Source organism: Trichomycterus rosablanca, chromosome 12 (assembly GCF_030014385.1).
Source record: "Trichomycterus rosablanca isolate fTriRos1 chromosome 12, fTriRos1.hap1, whole genome shotgun sequence".
NCBI classification, from domain to species: Eukaryota; Metazoa; Chordata; class Actinopteri; order Siluriformes; family Trichomycteridae; genus Trichomycterus; species Trichomycterus rosablanca.
The window spans coordinates 39135936-39157818 of record NC_085999.1 but is presented as its reverse complement, the minus strand read 5'-3'; the positions used below and the strand labels follow the sequence as shown (position 1 = coordinate 39157818).

At 43.4% G+C, this 21883-nt stretch overlaps 2 protein-coding genes across 2 annotated transcripts in view; one reads left to right on the top strand and one right to left on the bottom strand.

The window, feature by feature from the left end:
* ankar (ankyrin and armadillo repeat containing) overlaps nucleotides 1-17338 on the top strand; it is a 24694-nt gene extending 7356 nt beyond the window's left edge. The window contains exons 8-23 of the mRNA XM_063006418.1: nucleotides 784-985; nucleotides 1622-1830; nucleotides 2513-2617; nucleotides 2704-2951; nucleotides 4250-4418; nucleotides 5070-5311; nucleotides 6778-6931; nucleotides 8000-8161; nucleotides 9793-9899; nucleotides 10328-10450; nucleotides 11511-11669; nucleotides 14088-14205; nucleotides 15393-15502; nucleotides 15579-15775; nucleotides 16562-16608; nucleotides 17087-17338. Of these exons, the coding sequence (XP_062862488.1) occupies nucleotides 784-985; nucleotides 1622-1830; nucleotides 2513-2617; nucleotides 2704-2951; nucleotides 4250-4418; nucleotides 5070-5311; nucleotides 6778-6931; nucleotides 8000-8161; nucleotides 9793-9899; nucleotides 10328-10450; nucleotides 11511-11669; nucleotides 14088-14205; nucleotides 15393-15502; nucleotides 15579-15775; nucleotides 16562-16608; nucleotides 17087-17238 (2504 nt within the window). The 3' untranslated portion in view covers nucleotides 17239-17338. The remainder of the gene's footprint in view (nucleotides 1-783; nucleotides 986-1621; nucleotides 1831-2512; nucleotides 2618-2703; nucleotides 2952-4249; nucleotides 4419-5069; nucleotides 5312-6777; nucleotides 6932-7999; nucleotides 8162-9792; nucleotides 9900-10327; nucleotides 10451-11510; nucleotides 11670-14087; nucleotides 14206-15392; nucleotides 15503-15578; nucleotides 15776-16561; nucleotides 16609-17086) is intronic.
* On the bottom strand, nucleotides 17328-21883 carry osgepl1 (O-sialoglycoprotein endopeptidase-like 1). Its single transcript, XM_063006421.1, has 7 exons — nucleotides 21508-21883; nucleotides 19814-20201; nucleotides 18682-18886; nucleotides 18452-18600; nucleotides 18232-18362; nucleotides 17548-17619; nucleotides 17328-17467 (listed from the first exon to the last, which is right to left on the bottom strand). The coding sequence occupies exons 1-7, from the start codon at nucleotides 21705-21707 to the stop codon at nucleotides 17383-17385; spliced, it is 1230 nt and encodes a 409-aa protein (XP_062862491.1). The 5' UTR covers nucleotides 21708-21883; the 3' UTR covers nucleotides 17328-17382.

Below are 21883 nucleotides of genomic sequence, written 5' to 3'. Positions count from 1 at the left end.
AAAAAAGGTTTAATGAAAAAGATAATAATGCTTGGAAGAGTTAAAGAGGTAAAAGAGGAAGAGGAAGGCCAGCAATGATAGTAATAATAATAATAATAATAATAGTGATAATAATAATAATAATAATAATAATAGTAATAGTAATAATAAGAATAATAATAGTAATAATAATAATGGTAATAATAAGAATAATAATAATGGTTATAATAATAATAATAATAATAGTAATAATAATAATAATAATGGTTATAATAATAATAATAATAGTAATAATAATAATAATAATAATAATAGTAATAATAATAATAATAATAGTAATAATAAGAATAGTAATAATAATAATGGTTATAATAATAATAATAGTAATAATAATAATAATAATGGTTATAATAATAATAATAATAATAATAGTAATAATAATAGCAATAATAATAATAATAATATTAATAATAATCATAATAATAACAATGATAATAATAATGATAATAATGGTAGTAATAATAATAATAATAATAATTGTAATAATAATAATGATAAAAATGATACTAATAATATTAATATTGATAATAATAACAATAATAATAGTTATTATAATAACAAAAATAATGATAATAATAAAAGTAATAACAATAGTAATAATATAATATTAAATATAATATTTGATAACGTAATAATGTCATGCATATTATTTGATTTGTAATTAAGAATCTTTGTATTAAATGTGACTGCTCTTTGGGCCCCCACTACATGTGCGGTTATCTGAAGGGCCTCCCTCTCCTGTAGGTCTCACACCGCTGCATGTGGCGGCGAAGTGCGGCTCCCTCGAGGCTCTCAGCTGTTTACTGGCTCTGCACGCCGACTGCAGACTGGTTGACCGGAGAGGCTGGATGGCCGTGCATTTTTCAGCCCTCTACGGTCAGGTCGCGTGTGTCCAGGCCCTGTGCAGGACAGATCCAACACTGCTGGACGTGAACACGCTGGCAGAGTGAGTTACACACGACTTTATTGCTGTGGATACAGAAAGTCCTCCTGACTTTGAACTTTACTGTGTTATGTTTTTGATTTTAAATAGATATAATTAAAAGATATAACGTTACCTAGTACCCATAATGACGCCACCGCTTTACTCTGGTTGGGGTCTTGGTGGGTCTGATCCATTGGCCGAAAGGCAGGAAACACTCTGGACAGGTTGCCAGTCCATCACAGGTCAGACGTGGAGGAAACCGGAGCACCCGGAGAAAACCCACACGGACACAGGGAGAATATGCAAACTCCACACAGAAAGGACCCTGTGAAACGACACTCCATTAAAAAAACCTGCAGCTGTCCACAGTCAGACAAGCTGTACTTCTGGATAGGGCAGTAGCTCTGTGGTTAGGATACCAAACTAGTAACCCATAGCTATCTGGTTCAAGCCTCACCACTGCTAAGTTGCCATTAAAGACCCCTGAGCAAGGCCCTTAAACCTCAAATCTATGGAATGGATCTTGTTGATTTGGATATAAGGTGTTCGCTAAATAGACATGTCTTTTAAAATCGACGCCACTCCCAGAACTAACTGACGTCCAGTTTTACGTAAGCGTTTGGCTTTAACAGTAACTGCTCGGTTTGTGTGTCGTAGGTATCACAGCACCCCGCTCTTACTGGCAGCGATGTCCGGATCCTCGGACTCTCTGGTCTTCCTGCTGTCCAGTGGGGCGGACTGGAAAACGACCGACAGTAAGGGCAACAACGTGGTTCATCTGGCAACCCTGTACTTCCACACCAACATCCTCAGACGCCTCATTCAGCTGAATCTGGAGGGCCTTCCCGTCTGGAAGCTTCTCGTTGGTACGGCGCAGCATCGTTGTCATCATTTTCATTTTTATTATTATCTGTATTATTATTATCATTATTATTGTCTTTTTTTATCATCATAATATTAATATTATTGTTATTATTTTTTTCAATATCATTATACAATTTTTACCGTGATTCAGGCAACACAAACGATGCATCAAAAAGGAAACACAAAACGAAATTTACTTCATTAATAAAATTGGTGGCGATCTGGTTCCACTGTGGTTTACAAGAAGTAACGTAAAGCCTCCACAAGGGGGCGTTCGAGTACAAATTCATTTTGTGTTTATGTAAAACCCTGCACTAGCCTACCAGTGCTGACTTCTCCAGCTTGTGAATTCGAATCTCAGCTTCTCTACGATCGGCTCGTCTGAGGGAGGGAGGGTCGTAGTGATTCCTCATAACTGCTGCAGTTACGACCTCTACTGGTGGATCGATGGTGCTGCACAGAGACAGGGGATAACGGAGATAGTGCGTGATTTTTTGTGCGCAATACGGATATCCGTATGAACCTCGTGCAGGTGAAAAGCGGTCAGTGCTGCACATTTGTCGGTAGGGTCATGAGTGAAGGTCTGCAGCAGTAGAGGGAATTGGATACGACTAAATTGGGAGGAATGTCTGTGTCCAGGTGTTGACCTTATTTTATTCCTCCTGTCTTTATTGTCCACTGTAGAGATGCTGCACAGTGAGAAGAACAGGACAGTGGAGATGGCGGTCAGGTGCACGGAGGCTCTTTGCGTGAACGCTGACCCCTACTGGAGAGACATCACGGACGCAGGTCACACCCACAGCTAATAACAGCAGGTCACATGGTTAAAGGAACGATGTGTCGATAACGACCTCGGTCTGCGTGTGCTGTAACAGGCGGCGTCGCAGCTCTGGTGAAGCTCCTGCGCAGCGACAGGCCGTTGCTCCAGCGCATCTCTGCCGCAGTCTTGTGTCATCTGACCGTGAATGCGCCGGTGTGTGAGGAGCTGGTGCAAAATGAAGCAGTCCGGGTGCTGGTCGAGCTGGTCAGCGTCCAGAATCCAGAGCTGCAGTCACGCTGCACTGTTATCCTGGCAGACCTGGCCGGGCACAGCGCCGGGTACCGGAGTCACATCGATGAGCTGGTGGGTCCGAGCGACACTATATGAGACGATTATGAAATTCAATTTAAAAAAATGTAGATTTTTTTATCTCCTGCATATTTGACACCATATAGTAAATAAATAATTTAATTAGCATCCAGAGTTTTTACTGGTGCTCAGACATCAGTGTTAACAAATATGTTATTTACACATTTTTTAATGCAATTTCCCCTCAATTTTCCTTTCAATTTAGTCATATCCAAATCCCTGATCGTATTTCACTTCTTTGTAGGACGGTCGTAACTAACACGCCCTCTCCAACACGTGTGCAGTACCAACCCCCCCCCACTTACAATATTTCCAGTGTGATTCAGCTTGTTAAGGTTGTATAGGCCAGGGTTTAAAAAAAAAAAAATATTGGTTGCAGACAAAAATAAGAGTAATAATAATTAAATAAACAGATTTTAGGGCCGCTCAGGTGGTGCAGCAGTTAAACACACTAGCACACCAGAGCTGGCATTTCGAACTCATCGGCTACATGAACAATGATTGGCTGTTGTTCATACAGGGAGGGAGCCGGATAGGGACTCTCTCATAACTGATGCAATTACGACCTCTGCTGGCTGATTGATGGCGCCTGCTCGGAGTTGAGAGATAATGCGATCAGGGTGTGGCTCTCCGTACACAAGGCTGATCCACATATGAACTCGCCTCGTGCGGGTGAAAAGAGGCAGTCGGTACTGATCACGTGTTGAAAGGGGCGTGTGTCAGTCTCGCTCTCCTCAGTCGGGGTGGGGGTCAGCACCAGCGGAGAGGAAGCGTAACGCGATTGGACGTGCTAAAAATCGGGAGGAAAAAGGGGGAGAAAATGCATTTAAAAAACAAATTTTAACAGGCACATAAACAAAATGAACTTGTACACGAACGCCCCCTTGTGGAGGCTTTATGTTACATTTTGTAAACCACAGTGGGACCGGATTGTCACCATTTTCATTAATTAAGTTTGTTTCGTTTTGTGTTTCGTTTTGATAAATTGAATGTGTTGATAAATTTGATGTGTTGCCTGGGTCGCAGTAAAAATTATGGACAAGATATGGGTCGCTTGAAAAAAAGTTCAAAAAAACCCTAGTAGTATAGGCCATGCGAGCACCCTTACCCACAGTTACTACTAAGTCAAAATAAAAGTGGTATAAACTTTAAAAGGCTCAATTAGGGTTAAATGATGCTTAATTGCCCTTTTAAGAGGGATCTCCGTGCTCCGCCACACCAATACATGACATACTGCAAAACAACCAGCAGGACCTTTGACCTTTCCTTGTTTTTGGACTTGTTTTTGGCAGGGTGGAGTGACCCCGGTGGTACAGCTGCTGAGCTCCGACGTCCAGGACGTGCTGGTGAACGCTATAAAGTGTGTCCGAGCTCTGTGTGACGCCTGCCCCCGAATCCAGAACGCAGTGGCGCTGTCTGGAGGGATTCCACTCCTGGTCGAGCTACTCGCCGTCACCTCGGGTACAGTGTCTAACTCTGAAACAAACCATAAAGCACCTTACTACACCCCTCAAATTTTCCTCCCAAGGGTTGTGACTAACACACACCTCCACGTGTGCAGTACCGAACCCTTTTTTCACCTATGGAGATCCGTATCGTGCATGGAGAGTCACACACTGATCTCCATTATCCCCCGTCTCAGTGCAGCCCCATCAATCAGCCAGCAGAGGTCGTAACTGCAGCAATTATGAGGAATCCCACCGACCAGCAAATCACTGTTCGTTTAGGCGCTTGGTCTGATAGTAGCAGAGCTGAGATTTGAACTCACAAGATTGAGCTAGCATGTTTTACTTCAAGCGCCCCTTTGACTGAGTTATTATAATGTTTTTTCTCTTCTGGCTGTTCCCATACTTCACTACAGCGTCACTACAGTGGATCTGGTCCTCATACCAGACTACTTCTATCCGGATTTGAGACCAGTACTGAGAGTGCACTGACAAGGGCACCCCCTAATGGCTAGGCTGTTTCACTCCCCCCCCTCCGTCTCAGACATTACGCCCGATTGACCGATAGCACCGAGATTTGAACCCTGGATCCCCAGACCACAGCAGTAGAGCACCACAACAAACCCAAATAAGAACAATGGAATTTATATATATGTGTGTAATATAGAAGTTGTGCAGGAAGAGGCGTGTCTGGCCCTGGCCGAACTGGCCCGTGGACACCGGGAGAACCAGGACCTGATCTGTGCTGCGGGTGCTGTAAGTTCCCTGGTGCAGATCCTGAGCACCGGAAAAATCTCCACGCAGGTCAAAGCAGCCAAAGCTGTGGAGGCCGTAGTGAACCGAAACGCCGCCGCACAGGAACTCTGTCAGAGGAAAAACACCCACGTGCACCTGATGTGGCTCCTGAAGGTAATATGATTATGGCTTCGCTTTAGTTTCATATTTAATCAACAATTCTTTTAAATTTCCTGACAGTTTAGTCATATCCAATTCCCCAATTGATGCTGCAGACCTCCACTCCTGGCCGAGGAGGGTCATAACTAACACACGCCCCCTCCCACACGTGTGGAGTATCGACCGCTTGTTTTCACCCTCACCAGCAGGTTCATACGGAGATCCGTATCGTGCACGGAGAGTCATGCACCGATCGCCGTTATCCCCGTCTCTGTGCAGCACCTTCAATCAGCCAGCAGGGGGCATAATTGAAGCAGTTTTTAACCTCCCTCAGACAAACCAATCAATGAGCTGAGATTTGAACTTGCATGCTTGCGAGTTTTGCTGGCCCACCAAATTAATATTTATATTAGTATTTTATAATTATTATTTATGCATCGGAAAGTGTTAAAGGATGTTTATTATCTGTTAAAGACATCATGAGATTATTGTACGTAGAACAATGTTATACATGTCATTTCTTCTTTAAATCCTTTATTTATTATTTTTTAGCAACAACTGTGTTCTAATCAAACCCTACAGAATAAATACAGATTAATTTAGTGCCATTAGTTTACCTGCTACATGAGTTTTTCAAGTAGGAGAAAACTGGAGCTCATGAAGAAATCATGCCAAGGCTTTTACAGACGATGACTGTGGTGAAAGGTTTAAACACACGAGCGTTCTTCAAAAAGTTTCTGCACTTTTTAAAACTCTATTTATTACGAATTTCACTGATGCGAGGCACCCAGGTGTCGAGATTCTGAACTCCTCGGTTTGAAACTCGGCGTTGTCTCCGGTCAGCTGGGCGCCATCTAGCGGGTATAATTGGCAGTGCCTGCAGCAGATACTAATTGGCCACTGGTGGGGGCCGGACTATGTGTGTGTGGGTGGATCTTCATACCCTGTGTAAGGACCCTGATTGGCGGAAGAGACGCCTGTGCAGAATGCAGGGGCGAGAAGAGGAGGGCTGTACACGTGTCGGAAGAGGCGTGTACGGCGACGTGCTCTCCTCGGATGTAATCTGGTATCTCTCAGCAGCGGAAGACAAAATGGAGTCACTAAATCAGGAGGAAAATGGGAAGAAAATGCATTCTAAAAAAATAATATGACTGATGCGCCACTGCTTACACATCATCATCACATGAAAATCTTTTTCCCCTTAAAGCTTCTTTCAGCGTCCAAAAATCCGGACTATAAGCGTCTCTCAGTCTCTCAGACACGAGTGATTCCTCCTCCACCCTCACCGATTATAACCAACATATAAAAGTGAGGAAACTTTTTGAAAACCCATCGTAGGTCCACTGAACTACCATGTAACCCTGATACATTATGCATTTATTAAACAAGTCATAAAATACACAAGAATACACGTCAAGTCATGAAGCCGTTAAAAAAGCTCGTTCCTTTACATGTCGGTTCTGTTTTTGATTTAATCACAGGTATTCCATCAGGAAACGCGGGAACAGGGTGCGACGGCTCTCTGGGCCCTTGCAGGAAACACACCAAAGCAGCAGAAGAATATCGCCAAGCTTCTGGGCCATGAATTCATCCTGGACCTGGTCCTGTCCACATCAGATAAAATGCAGTACGTAGGTAAGACCAGAGAGACTACGAGGGATCTTCAAAAAGTTTCAGCACTTTTATATGTTGGTTATAATCGGTGAGGGTGGAGGAGGAATCACTCGTGTCTGAGAGACTGAGAGACGCTGATAGTCCGGATTTTTGGACGCTCAAAGAAGCTTTAAGGGGAAAAAGATTTTCATGTGATGATGATGTGAAAGCAGCGGCGCATCAGTGGCTACGAGCTCAACCCAAAAAAATTTTTGCTGACGGCATTAAAAAGTTGGTACGACGCTGGAAAAATTTATCGGAAGTTGACAATGTGAAATTCTTGAAAATCTTATTAAATAGAGTTGTAAAAAAAGTGGCGAAACTTTTTGAAGAACCCTTGTATATGTTAAAGTAATAATAAAAAACATTGCATTCATTCTTTTCTGGTTTGGGGTTGTAGAACTTGCGTATAAGCACGAGTGTCTTGACCTTTACATGGACTTGCCAAAGCACCGTTCCAAAAAAACACACCCCGGCACGTCGTTGGGTCAGCAGCATCTGGAACGCTCGTAAATCTAAAGCAGGACGTTTCCAGTGAACCCGTCCTCACCCGAAACCTCCCGAGATTCACCAACCCAAGAGCCAAGCGCGGTAAATCCAGCGCTCAATGATGTGACGCTGACAGGACTGGACGTGCCGTGCTAACGACCGAACGACCGACTGACAGCCGTCTGGACAGCCGTCGGCTCGAGTTTTACAATCTGCTACCGTGAGAAGGGTCACGTCCAGGAGCGGCACTTCCTGTCCGGAGATGCTACGAGTCTGCTAGACTCATAACGCAGCCAGACGCGCGCCTCTGGAATCCCAGGCCGCCGCCGGGACCCGCGCATAACGATCCTCGTAAGAAAAATGTGTTTTCGCGGCTTGTTTTTGCCATTAGCGTCTGACACACGTCCGACGGTCATTCTGAGATCGTACGAGACGATTCGTCCTCTTGGTCCTCCGGTCTGCTCTGGTATTCCAGGTCTGTTTTAAAGCTCCAGGTCCATCAGTTCCTTCCAAACTCCCACTAGAGTTCAGTCCTCACTGCTCTGCTTATTTTATTTACAGGATGCCAAGCGGTGACCGCGCTCAGCCGGGACAGTCGTCTTCACCAGAAAGGACTCTGCAGGGAAAAAGTGGTCCAGCCCCTGGTGCGAATCCTGCGGGGCTCCCGTACCACCGAGAGAACCCTCCTCAGTGTCATCGGTGCTCTCAGAGCCCTGTGCATTGGTAATATTCTACTTTTATATAGTATTTCCTGTACAGTTTGTAAATATAAATGCATTTAGTCCTGTAAAACACTCCAAATAAGTCAGGACGTGGGCGTGTTCCCCCCTGTGTTCCATCAGCGTTCCGATTAATTGAGGACTGATTAACTGAGGACACTAATTTCTCCGTTCTTGCTCGATATGAGACTTCAGCTGCTCAACAGTCCGTGCTCGCCGCTGTTCGAGTCTCGTCTCTATGATGCGTCGTATATTTGAATAGGAGACAGATCTGGACTGCAGGCAAGCCGGTCAGGCACACACACTCTGTTGTAGGTGTTCAGATGAAGCCTGGCATCATCTTGCTGAAATAATCATGCTTTGATAAGTGCGCGTCACACTAAAATCGGAATGTACGCCTCCACCTCACACATACGCGAGTTACCCATGACATGGGCACTCATGCATTCCTCATGATAGTGGTTGGCTTTTGCAGCTTTCACTGATAACAGTCTGGATGGTCCTTTTCGTCAGTGAACTCAGTGGATCACAGAACACATTTTCACCATCTTTCGGTCCAGCTCGAGTCCGAGTCGCTCGTAAGTCGCACACACAGCGACTTTAGACTCGACTCGGACTCGTTTCAAATGACTCGTGTACAACAAAAGTCAGCAACATTAGTTACGTGTGATAATTATATATATACTGTATATGATCCATCATCATTCTGATCGTGTCATTTTCTGCTCTTTAATAATAATAATAATAATAATAATAATAATAATAATAATAATAATAATAACGCTCCGGCCGTCTTAACCCACAACACACACAATGTGTAAATGTTCCAGCAGCTTCCGGCGTAGTGATGAAGCGTCGCTCCCTACTTAAAATGGTGGAATACCCTACGTAGTGCCCTTCACAGTAACAGATAATGTGAATGGAACGCTCCTACAGAATCGGTGCTGATGGTTGTAAGACGCTTTCTGAACCAATCAGAGCTTCTGATTGTAATTGTTAGTAAGAAATGCTGTTATTTGCATTTATTCAGTTTGCGTCACACAGATGACGTGGTAATGAAACGCTCGATCGGCTTTCTAACGACTTCCTGTTTTACTTCACCACCGGGAAAAGTTTGGAGGTTTTTAATTATAAGCACATTTACAAAATAACGGATTCTGTTCCTAATGGGACGCACGCTTATAAATGTAATAGCATCTGGAAGAACAGAAGCTAAGGTAAGCAGCGGTTATGATTGTTTTTGCTGTGTTTGGGATTTTGGCCGCTGTGCCGTGATTTGCAATGAAAACAAAACGTCGGTTTAAGCTTTTAACTGGAACCTGGGAAAGTAAAGGCACGAAGTAAAACGGCTAAATACACTCGCTAATCTGTTGTTGTTTTTATCTGAACTTACAGATTATTTCTTTATTTCTACATTTATAATATATGTTTTGTGTTTATTATATTGACTCGTGACTCGACTCAGACTCGTATTTTGTGACTTGTGAACATCTCTGGCCCAGGGAACTGGCTGCGTTTCTGTATTGAATTGATGTACAGGTTGAGTTTCAGGTTGCATTTCTTGATGATTTCTTTGTATTATTTGGGGTCTAAAATCACTTTCAAGCACTTTTTATTTTATTTTTATTTATACAGGACTGGCTCACACTAATAACATGAACAGTCAGAGGCTGATTCATGAAGAAAAGGCCGTTCCGACTTTATTAGAGCTTCTGCAAAACCACAGATCTCTTCAGGTCAAGGTAAGCAGTCAGACCAGTGTGGTCAAGGTCCCAGAGATTTTAGTTTTTGACATATTTGACAGTTTGGGTCCTTTGCCGTATAAATAAGGTCCAGAAAACCATAGTTTGACAAGTTTGGTGTTGAAGAACCCCACCTATTTGCACAGGGTCTTGATCTGCCAAAATCATATGGGACATTCGAGGGCCTTGCTCAGGGGCCCAGCAGTGGCTGCAAAGCTCCACCCACTAAGCTCCCACTGACACAAATGACAATAAAACCTCTTGAACTTGAACACACCCACTTAAACACAGTAGCCTATACAGTCTCATGCAACAGTTTGGACCCTCCACCCCCTGGTCGATTCAAGGTTTTGTTTTGTGTTTTTTAAATGAATATAAGTTAAAACATTTAAACCTTTAACTCTGTACCGTTGTTTTTTATGAGACAGGTCCAGGTCGCTCAGACGCTGGCGTGCATACTGATGGGGAATAAAAAAGTTCAGGAGGCATTCTGGGAACACGAAGACTTTTCTTACGACACCATAGTGAATCTGCTGCACGCCCCAGACCGAGTAACCTGCAGCTTCATCACAGTTTATCCTACATATGTTCCACATCTTTATAATTATTTATTATTTATTTACTGACACTCTTGGTAAATTTATTTTACATCATAGTAATTCAGCACAAGTAGGATTTAAAAAATACACAAATCAAATAATAAAACTAGTAAAGCTTTAATTAACTTCCTGAAAACAGTCTTAACAGTCAGTGGCAGCATTTTAGGATCACCAAAAATCTCCAAATCTCCAATCAGACCAAACATTTATACCTCCAAACTGTTTGGAAGGCAAAAAGCATTCATTTTTATATCAAATCACAAATGTAAGGACCCTGAGTCTGCTGGATGCTGCTTTTATATAACTTATTTTTTATATTTATACTTATATTTGATATTTTTATATTGTTATATTGTTTTTTATTTCTATATTTATACTTAATTGTATATATTGTTTGTCTGTATGTCTATCTATCTATACGTTTTGTATATCTATCTATCTATCTATCTATCTATCTATCTATCTATCTATCTATCTATCTATCTATCTATCTATCTATACGTACTGTATATCTGTCTATCTGTCTGTCTGTCTGTCTATCTATCTATACGTACTGTATATCTATCTATCTATCTATCTATCTATCTATCTATCTATCTATCTATCTATCTATCTGTCTATGTCTATCTATCTATACGTACTGTATATCTGTCTATCTATCTGTCTGTCTGTGTCTGTCTGTCTATCTATCTATACGTACTGTCTATCTGTCTGTCTGTCTGTCTGTCTGTATGTCTATCTATCTATCTGTCTGTCTGTCTGTCTGTCTATCTATCTGTCTGTCTATCTATCTATACGTACTGTCTGTCTGTCTGTCTGTCTGTCTATCTATCTATCTATCTATCTATCTATCTATCTGTCTATACGTACTGTATATCTGTCTATCTATCTGTCTTTCTGTCTGTCTCTAAATTCTGCACTAACACGACTGAAAACATTAGATTTTGATCGCCGTTTGTTGATTTGTGGTAAACGGTGATGCCATGTTTTGTATATATTTTCTATATATTAGAACATCGGTCTGGAGGCAGGCCACGCCCTCGCTCTGTTTGCATACGATAACATAGAGGAGCAGTTAACCATCGGGCAGTACAGCGGCGTTCGGATGGAGATCTACGAGCCCTTTCTGACCTCAGATGATCAGACGGAGCGGGCCAGAGCTGCTTTTCAGGTAGTGAGACAATCAGACGTTTCTTTAACGCTGTGTGCAGGGATTTTTCATCTTACTTACATCAGTAACTGGTGCTATAGATTCTAAAAGATTATTTTACTGTTATAATAACACACATTATATTGGTAATCTGCGTCACAACACGTCAAAATAAACTAGAGACACTTAAACTTTATAATATTTAAAGATCGAATAGCTTTATATTTGCACATTTTATTACTTTTTTGTTTTGATTTTCCAAAACACCTATATTATATTCTGTATGGTCACCGGCATACTTTACATACTTTTACAAGAAACCAGTGGCGTAACTAGGAGCTCATGGGCCCCAGTGCAAAAAACAATGTTGGGCCCCCTCAACAAATTTCATATACAGTGTATCACAAAAGTGAGTACACCCCTCACATTTCTGCAGATATTTAAGTATATCTTTTCATGGGACAACACTGACAAAATGACACTTTGACACAATGAAAAGTAGTCTGTGTGCAGCTTATATAACAGTGTACATTTATTCTTCCCTCAAAATAACTCAATATACAGCCATTAATGTCTAAACCACCGGCAACAAAAGTGAGTACACCCCTCAGTGAAAGTTCCTGAAGTGTCAATATTTTGTGTGGCCACCATTATTTCCCAGAACTGCCTTAACTCTCCTGGGCATGGAGTTTACCAGAGCTTCACAGGTTGCCACTGGAATGCTTTTCCACTCCTCCATGACGACATCACGGAGCTGGCGGATATTCGAGACTTTGCGCTCCTCCACCTTCCGCTTGAGGATGCCCCAAAGATGTTCTATTGGGTTTAGGTCTGGAGACATGCTTGGCCAGTCCATCACCTTTACCCTCAGCCTCTTCAATAAAGCAGTGGTCGTCTTAGAGGTGAGTTTGGGGTCATTATCATGCTGGAACACTGCCCTGCGACCCAGTTTCCGGAGGGAGGGGATCATGCTCTGCTTCAGTATTTCACAGTACATATTGGAGTTCATGTGTCCCTCAATGAAATGTAACTCCCCAACACCTGCTGCACTCATGCAGCCCCAGACCATGGTATTCCCACCACCATGCTTGACTGTAGGCATGACACACTTATCTTTGTACTCCTCACCTGATTGCCGCCACACATGCTTGAGACCATCTGAACCAAACAAATTAATCTTGGTCTCATCAGACCATAGGACATGGTTCCAGTAATCCATGTCCTTTGTTGACATGTCTTCAGCAAACTGTTTGCGGGCTTTCTTGTGTAGAGACTTCAGAAGAGGCTTCCTTCTGGGGTGACAGCCATGCAGACCAATTTGATGTAGTGTGCGGCGTATGGTCTGAGCACTGACAGGCTGACCCCCCACCTTTTCAATCTCTGCAGCAATGCTGACAGCACTCCTGCGCCTATCTTTCAAAGACAGCAGTTGGATGTGACGCTGAGCACGTGCACTCAGCTTCTTTGGACGACCAACGCGAGGTCTGTTCTGAGTGGACCCTGCTCTTTTAAAACGCTGGATGATCTTGGCCACTGTGCTGCAGCTCAGTTTCAGGGTGTTGGCAATCTTCTTGTAGCCTTGGCCATCTTCATGTAGCGCAACAATTCGTCTTTTAAGATCCTCGGAGAGTTCTTTGCCATGAGGTGCCATGTTGGAACTTTCAGTGACCAGTATGAGAGAGTGTGAGAGCTGTACTACTAAATTGAACACACCTGCTCCCTATGCACACCTGAGACCTAGTAACACTAACGAGTCACATGACATTTTGGAGGGAAAATGACAAGCAGTGCTCAATTTGGACATTTAGGGGTGTAGTCTCTTAGGGGTGTACTCACTTTTGTTGCCGGTGGTTTAGACATTAATGGCTGTATATTGAGTTATTTTGAGGGAAGAATAAATTTACACTGTTATATAAGCTGCACACAGACTACTTTTCATTGTGTCAAAGTGTCATTTTGTCAGTGTTGTCCCATGAAAAGATATACTTAAATATCTGCAGAAATGTGAGGGGTGTACTCACTTTTGTGATACACTGTATATATATAAATGCTGTATGCTGATAGATACTGTACATGTATTCTGATATTTCATTATCTTTTAGTTATTTATGAGGGTGCCATATTAGGGTGTCATACTGCATTGTGCCCAGTGATTACGGAAACACCAGACTCACCTCAACCCTGACCAGGATAAATTGGTGGTAAACACCAATATTGCTCTAAATATCAAAACAAAGCCAATTTGTCAACATTGGGCCCCTGAGCAAGGCCCTTAATTCACTCTTTGCACTGTATTGAGTCACGATTGTAAGCCACCGTGGATAAAAGCATCTGATAAACGCTGTAAATGTTAAAAATGAATATTTTTACTACTCTGCTTTGATGTCAGATGAAATATTTTCCTTTTGATCTGATTCTTTTGATGTTGTTGATCGTTAGATCATCGTGTTGGCCAAAGTGATCAAAGGTTCGGACCAGGTGACCCTGACGGCGAGGGGAGTCACAATCCTGGCGGAGTTACTGCAGTCTGAAAACCCCACCGCCGTCGTCATCACAGGTACTTTACATTTTTATTCTATTCTCCTATCTAGTCGTATCCAATTCCCCCTGGTATATCTCTCCTCCACTACTGCAGAGCCTGTCCCTGACTAATGAGGGTCGTATCTAACACACACCCTCTCTGACACGTGTGTGCAGTACCAACCGCTTCTTTTCACCAGCACGAGGCGGGTTTACACAGAGATCTGTATCGCGTACGGAGAGTCAGGCGATGATCTATATTATTCACCGTCCCTGTGCAGTGCCTCGACCAGCCAGCAGACGTCATAACTGCAGCAGTGATGAAATATTCCTCTGAGATTTTGTCTGCGTGTAGGAGCCCGGCCGGCCGATAGCAGAAACAGCTCAACACGGGTGGGCAAGCTTGTCTTTCCGCTGCACCAACTGAGCCCCATATTTATTATTTATTCAATGTGTCTTTGTATACATTTTAAATAGCTAAAGAACATCCTTAAAATGTGTCGAATGTAAACTACATGACCGAAAGTATGTAGACACCACTCCTAATTACTGAGTTGAGGTGTTGTAGCCACACCCGCCGCCGCATAGTTAAAAACGCCAGCCCACCAGTGCTAAAATCTCAAGCTTGACAGGCGCTACACGGACAACGATTGGCTCGTCTGACGGTGCATCACTGCTGCAGTTACGACCTCTGCTGGCTGATCGATGGTACTGCACAGAGACGCAGGATAATGAAGACTGCTGCACGATACAGATCTCCATATGATCCCGTCCGGTGCAGGTGAAAAGAAGTGGTCATACTGCACACGTTCCTGAGGGGGCGTGTGCTAGTTACGGCCCTCCTCGGTCTGAAAAGGATGTCTCCAGCAATAGAGATGAGGTGCATAAAAATTGCGCTTTTGGCACCAACGTCAATATATTGATCATGCTAATTAAAGTTTGAGCATTAAAGCTCTTTATTAGTGTATGATTTTATGCTTTGAGTTGCTGCAACGTGATTGGCTGATTGATGATTGTATAACAGCATAACTAAGCAAGTGCCCAGGTATTCCTAATAAAGTGGCAGGTGAGTGTATTACCCATACAGCCTCTGCTGGTATAACACATGTATTTTTTATTATATAGTCATAATAATACATCATAAAGAGCAGCGCATCATGATGTTTAAAGTCTTGGGATTTTTGTAAACAATATAACATGACAGAAATGTTGATTTTATTTCAGCTCAGTTCCTGGCGAGCCTGGCACACATGAGACGAGGTTTACCTGACGCCATCGTCACCATGGGCGGGGTAAAGCACCTCTGCGCTCACCTGTACTCCGACAACGAGGAGGTACGTCCGATAAAACGGTACATACCGAGGTAAGGTAAAGCGGCGGCTTTAAAACTGCACTTTTCCGTTTAATCAGGTACGCGCGGCCTGCGCCAACGTCCTCGGCTACCTGACCTACAACCGCCACGCTCACCGCCAGCTGCTGGTGGAGTGCAGAAACCGAACGCTCACGTACAAACTGCTGATGGATAATCTGGATCCAGACGCTCAGATCTGCCGCAGGTTCACGTCCGAGTTCGACAGACAGAGGAGAGCGGGTCTTCCCTCGCTCAGGTACGTTTCATTTAATCTTTATTTCATTATTCTGGGTAGGTCCGGGGTCACGAACTACGATATACAGAGCTGCGGCCACTGTAGATACCCGGCTGGGTAATAGGAGCACTGAGATTCTAACCCGGATCTCGGCGGTGGTGGGTTAGCGTGATGGACCCCTGTGCCACCCGAGCGCCTCACTTCGGCATATCTCTTTTATTTTTAGATTGCATAATTACGAGGGATCTTTAAAAAGTTTCCGAACTCTTTTTTAGTCGCCTTCCGACGCATATATTCAGCGTCGTACCAACTTTTTAATGCCGTCAGCAAAAAATATTTTTGGTTGAGCTCGTAGCCACTGATGCGCCACTGATTTCACATCATCATCACATGAAAATCTTCTTCCCCTTAAAGCTTCTTTCAGCGTCCAAAAAGGTGGAAATCAGACAGAGCTAAATCCGGACTATAAGCGTCTCTCAGTGTCTCAGACACGAGCGATTACTCCTCCTCCACCCTCACCCACCGCTTATAACCACGATATAAAGATCCTTCATACCTCATATTTCTCCTAAACTGTACACTCACGGACTACGATATTAGGTTTGTGCACTCTCTGTGCACGATTCGGATCTCCAGATGAACCTGCCTGGTTCAGGTGAAAAGAGAAAAGAGAAAAGAAGCAGTCGGTACTGCACGCGTGTCAGAGGGAATTGGATATGACCAGATTGGAAGGAAAATTGGGAAAATGCATTAAAAAATCGTGTGTTTTGCCATCAAGAATAAACTCTTATTATTATTTTTTGACAGTTTGGAGGAAAACGGAGGTCCACCAGTCCGGCAGCACTACAGTAAAGGTACATGAATTAGATCTGAGTCTGTTATTCAGTCATGTGACTAAAAAATAAAAAATAAAAACCCGGGGCGGGGCCTTTCTGTATGGAATTTGCATGTTCTCCCCATGTCTGTGTGGGTTTCCTGTGGGAGCTCCGGTTTCCCACAGTCCAAAAACATGCAGTCGGGTTAATTGGAGACACTGAATTACCCTGTAGGTGAATGGGGGTGTATGTGTGTGTGTGTGTGCCCTGCGATTGACTGCCGCCCCGTCCAGGGTGTTACTGTGTGCCTTGCGCCCATTGAAAAGCTGGTATAGGCTCCACCTGGGCGCCTATTAAACGACTTTTAAACTTTCCACTCTGGCCACAACTTAGTTTAACTGTAGTTGAATAAACAATCGCTGGTTTAGGTGGTTTAATATTAAATACGAGCGCTGGACGCTGCATCAGCATGCCGTCTGAAAAATGTACTCCAGCTTGTTCTCTGGTTTCTTTTTAGGAATCAGACCCACATCACAGAGCCGACCCGCCACCGGGGCACCGCTGCAGAGGAGCCGGACCACCGATCCCCGGGTTCGATACGCTGATGAAGCCTCCGCGAGTTCGTACAGACCTAAACTGGAAAAACGACGCTCGAGTAACGTCACCTGATGTCAGAATCTCAGTGCTCTGTAGGGAGCCGGAGGGAAAAAAGCACTTAAAAACACTAAAAATAATACAAAATGAATAAACTATAAAGATTTGATTTTAACAGAGCTTTTATATATAAAATAGGAATTACACAGTCAGTTTAGTTCAGTTTTTTATCTTCAGTTTTAACAGTGGAAGCTTGATTTGTGCGTCTCTCACTTCTGTAGAAATATCTCTGCCAAGCGGAGCCCTAAAAGAAAGATTAGATAAATGATTATTAAATAGAACATGATGAAGTATTTTAAGGGTGTAAATGTAGCTCAGACTCACTTGGGCTCGTATTGAACGTCCTGAGTAAACGAGACGATCCCTTTTCCTTCCTTCAGCCTCTCCACACCGTTCCTGAACAAAACAGAGCAGAAAATTATTAACAATAAAGGACTGAAGTACTTTTACAACCTTATTTGTCTCAAATGAGTTATTATATGAATTTATTATTTGAATTATTATTAGGGTGGCCACTTTCATAACCCCAAAACTGAGAACATGACAGTGGGGAGTCAGGATCGTGTCTCCAGCACACAAAATTAAAACCTTCATTGATTTAATTGTGAAATTCACCACATTTAGACTCGACTTGTGATACTTTTGTCCAAAATCATGAACTTCATCTTTCCTGAATCTTCCAAATGAGTCGGGTGCTGAGCGACACTCAGAGCTGGACGCTGTGTTTCGTTTTGGAGTGTCTACGATGTGAACGGTTATTAAAACTTAGTAATTAAGGAGCGTTTCAGGGCCGGACGTTCCACAGTAAAGTGGTGGACGTGCTCACGGAAAGTGGAGCTTTAAACCAATCAAATACGAGTCGTTTACTTTGACGTGTTCGTAACCAATGACAGGAGAATTAATTATGATCGTTACAAGCGTCCGGTTCACTTCCAAACGAGGACGAATACGAGTCTGTCCAGGTATTGAGCCGGACTGTGGACAGGCGGATGGACCGTTAATCCGTACCATGCAATCATTACTCCATTATCTGTGCAGAATTTGGCGGGAGGACAGAGTAACCGCAGTCCGGTGGCGTCGGTGACGATCCTCAGCGTTTCTCTGATGTATTCGTTACTTGCTACTCCTCCTGATACAACCTAGAAAGAAAAGCGCACAAAGAAATGAGATTCAAACCCAAATATGGGCCATTTGGCCACCCTGGAACCCCGGGGTGTGGTGAACTCACCAGCGTTGGGTCGTCCCGCGGCAGGAGGCCTCTGGCCTGGCAGAACAGGATGGCCCGGTGCGTCCGCTTGGCCGTGTGCGAGGCTACGGTGTGCTGCGTGCCAGCGACGATATCGTGAACGCAGGATAATAACCGACCCTGCTCCATGCCTGCCGGGACAGAAAACGCTCAAAAAACAAGTCTGTGATGGTCTGGTTAATCATTCAACAAATCCATAAATAAAGAGTCACCTTCTTCCTTCTCTTTTTTGATAATAGCCGTGGTCACTTGGTTGCGGACGCCGGCGAAGGAGAAGTTGCAGTCGTAGTGCTGTCCCATAGGTGATCTAAACTGGAACTTGAGTCGGTCTCCTTCTCTCGCCAGCACCTCGATCGCTTGACCTCCGCTGAGAACCGAACATTTCGGGTGCTTTATCAGAGACAGCCTCCTCGCTACCTGCTCCAAAAAACCAACGTGTTTTGGTTCTATTAAGCTTTTAATGCATAACGTATACAAACATTTTTAGATTTGGTTCGAGTAACTGGTATGAGGTCTGGGGTTCGAATCCTGGGCTGGGCTCACAAATACAAAGTGTGAATCTGAGCTGAATCTGCATCAGTGTGGAATAAGGTGCAGATCCAGGGTTACAGCTCCACGTGTATCTGTGTTTATCTGGATTCTCCTCCCTGTTTCACTTTTAAACTTGTGTTACAGCTCCAGCTTCTGAGAAATGTTGAGAATCAGAATCAGCTTCTCCCAGAGTCTAAAACGCTTCTGGTTGAAAATAAAGCTTAACGTGGTTTAATGTAGTAAAAGAAGGAGACAGGAGCACTAAACTCCTCTTCATTATTACTGCTCATAAGTTCCTCCACTAATCACATTCCTCACTCGCTGTTTTACTACAATAAGTCACGCTAAGCTTTGTGCACCGCCGTCACACTTCATAGGAAATAACGGCACAGCAGCTTCTCATGTGAATGCGCCGGTGCTGAAGGGAATACGATATTCCAACATCAAGCATCTCCAGCATTAAGAAGCGTCAGGAAACAATAAAGAAGTAAAACTAAAGTGCAGCTTTTATTGTATTTTTATTGATGTGTAACTGTTAGTAATTGTATTTCAGTGTGTTTATATTATATTTGTGTTATTTTCAGTGTTTAAGTGTCAAAAACAACCTCATTATTTTACATGAGACTAAAATATCTGCAGCTCCACGGGACCATGGACGCATTAACAGGTTCTCCAAACATCCTTATGGGGGAAAATACCTCGAAACTCAACGTCTTTAAAACTCAACACCACTCCCAGAACCGACTGACGTTGAGTTTTAAGGTAGCGCTGTATTATTTTCATACATCACGAGGTGGTTTTTACATCTAATACCTTGTCCATAGTGTCTCCTGGTGCCTCGTCCAGTGTTTGGCCTAAAAGTAAGAAGTCGTCGATTCCTCTGGCCAGAGCGAGAAGTGAATGACCTCCGGAAACAAGAAGCACCAGAAACGGGAAATCCACCCGCTGCAGCATCCGTACAGTCAGTGCATGAGCCTCCATGTGGTGGATGGGAATGAAGGGCTTGTCGTGAAGCTTCACGAACCTCCCAGCGAACCGTAACCCCACGCCGAGGCTCAGCGCCAGGCCTGGCTTCACCGTGGTGGCCACGGCGGCGAGTTCGCTCGGTGCGACGCCGCTCCTGTCCAAAGCCTCCTGAACCACCCTGGAAATGTTTTCTTCGTGGAGCCGTTGGGCGACCGTGGGGATGATTCCTCCCGTTCTGAAACAGAAATCCTAAATAAGTCATTAAAATAAAGACGCACGTTATAATTCCATTAAACAGAAATGTGCTGAGTGGAGTTTAACGGTCCACATGAGAGTCCATAACAGTACAATTATACTCATACAGCATAATACAGACAGTCCAACCATCAAACCACAAAATCCACACACACTATATGACCAAAAGTATTCGGACATTATAATATATTATATTTGTCTTTATATAATTGATTTATTACAGCTGTTAGCAATCATTGTGGATGAAACACACACATTCAATAATTAGAAGGGGTGTCCCAATACTTTTTATATGCTTGTAAAAATACATTAACATTTTCAGCATTTACCAGACGCTTAAGCTACAACTGCCCTTATATACACCGATCAGCCATAACATTAAAACCACCTCCTTGTTTCTACACTCACTGTCCATTTTATCAGCTCCACTTACCATATAGAAGCACTTTGTAGTTCTACAATTACTGACTGTAGTCCATCTGTTTCTCTGCATGCTTTGTTAGCCCCCTTTCATGCTGTTCTTCAATGGTCAGGACCCCCACAGAGCAGGTATTATTTAGGTGGTGGATGATTCTCAGCACTGCAGTGACACTGACATGGTGGTGGTGTGTTAGTGTGTGTTGTGCTGGTATGAGTGGATCAGACACAGCAGCGCTGCTGGAGTTTTTAAACACCGTGTCCACTCACTGTCCACTCTATAAGACACTCCTACCTAGTCGGTCCACCTTGTAGATGTAAAGTCAGAGACGATCGCTCATCTATTGCTGCTGTTTGAGTCGCTCATCTTCTAGACCTTCATCAGTGGGCACAGGACGCTGCCCACGGGGCGCTGTCGGCTGGATATTTTTGGTTGGTGGACGATTCTCAGTCCAGCAGTGACAGTGAGGTGTTTAAAAACTCCAGCAGCGCTGCTGTGTCCGATCCACTCATACCAGCACAACACACACTAACACACCACCACCATGTCAGTGTCACTGCAGTGCTGAGAATCATCCACCACCTAAATAATACCTGCTCTGTGGGGGTCCTGAGCATTGAAGAACAGCATGAAAGGGGGCTAACAAAGCATGTAGAGAAACAGATGTACTACAGTCAGTAATTGTAGAACTACAAAGTGCTTCTATATGGTAAGTGGAGCTGATAACATGGACAGTGAGTGTAGAAACAAGGAGGTGGTTTTAATGTTATGGCTGATCGGTGTGTATTTAAACACATGGTCCAATAAGGCTTGTCAAAGTTAGTTGTCCACATACTTTTGAGCATGTAGTGAATGTAAAGTTCTTTACTTTAAATGGACTTCTTTCTGAGAGTGAAGTGATTCTCCCAGAATCCTCCCAGTCTCATCCAGCACTGCAGCTCCAGTCTCATCACAGCTCGTCTCGATTCCCAGTACCAGTCTGGGTGGTGTGGAACTGGTTCTTCTGGTTGCCAGGTGTTGCAGTAACACGCAGGGCTTGGATTTGTGAAATCTGTTCCATCCAAACATGTTGCTGTCTCAAATATGTGAGCAAATAACACACTACATTAAGCACACATCACATCGACACATAATATAATGTTTAAAAATATAGAAATATTTCCCCTCCTCTATCCAAAACGCTTCAAATAAACTGCAAATGTTCTCTGACATTTACAAGGTTCTGCACGCAAACCCGTTTTTTT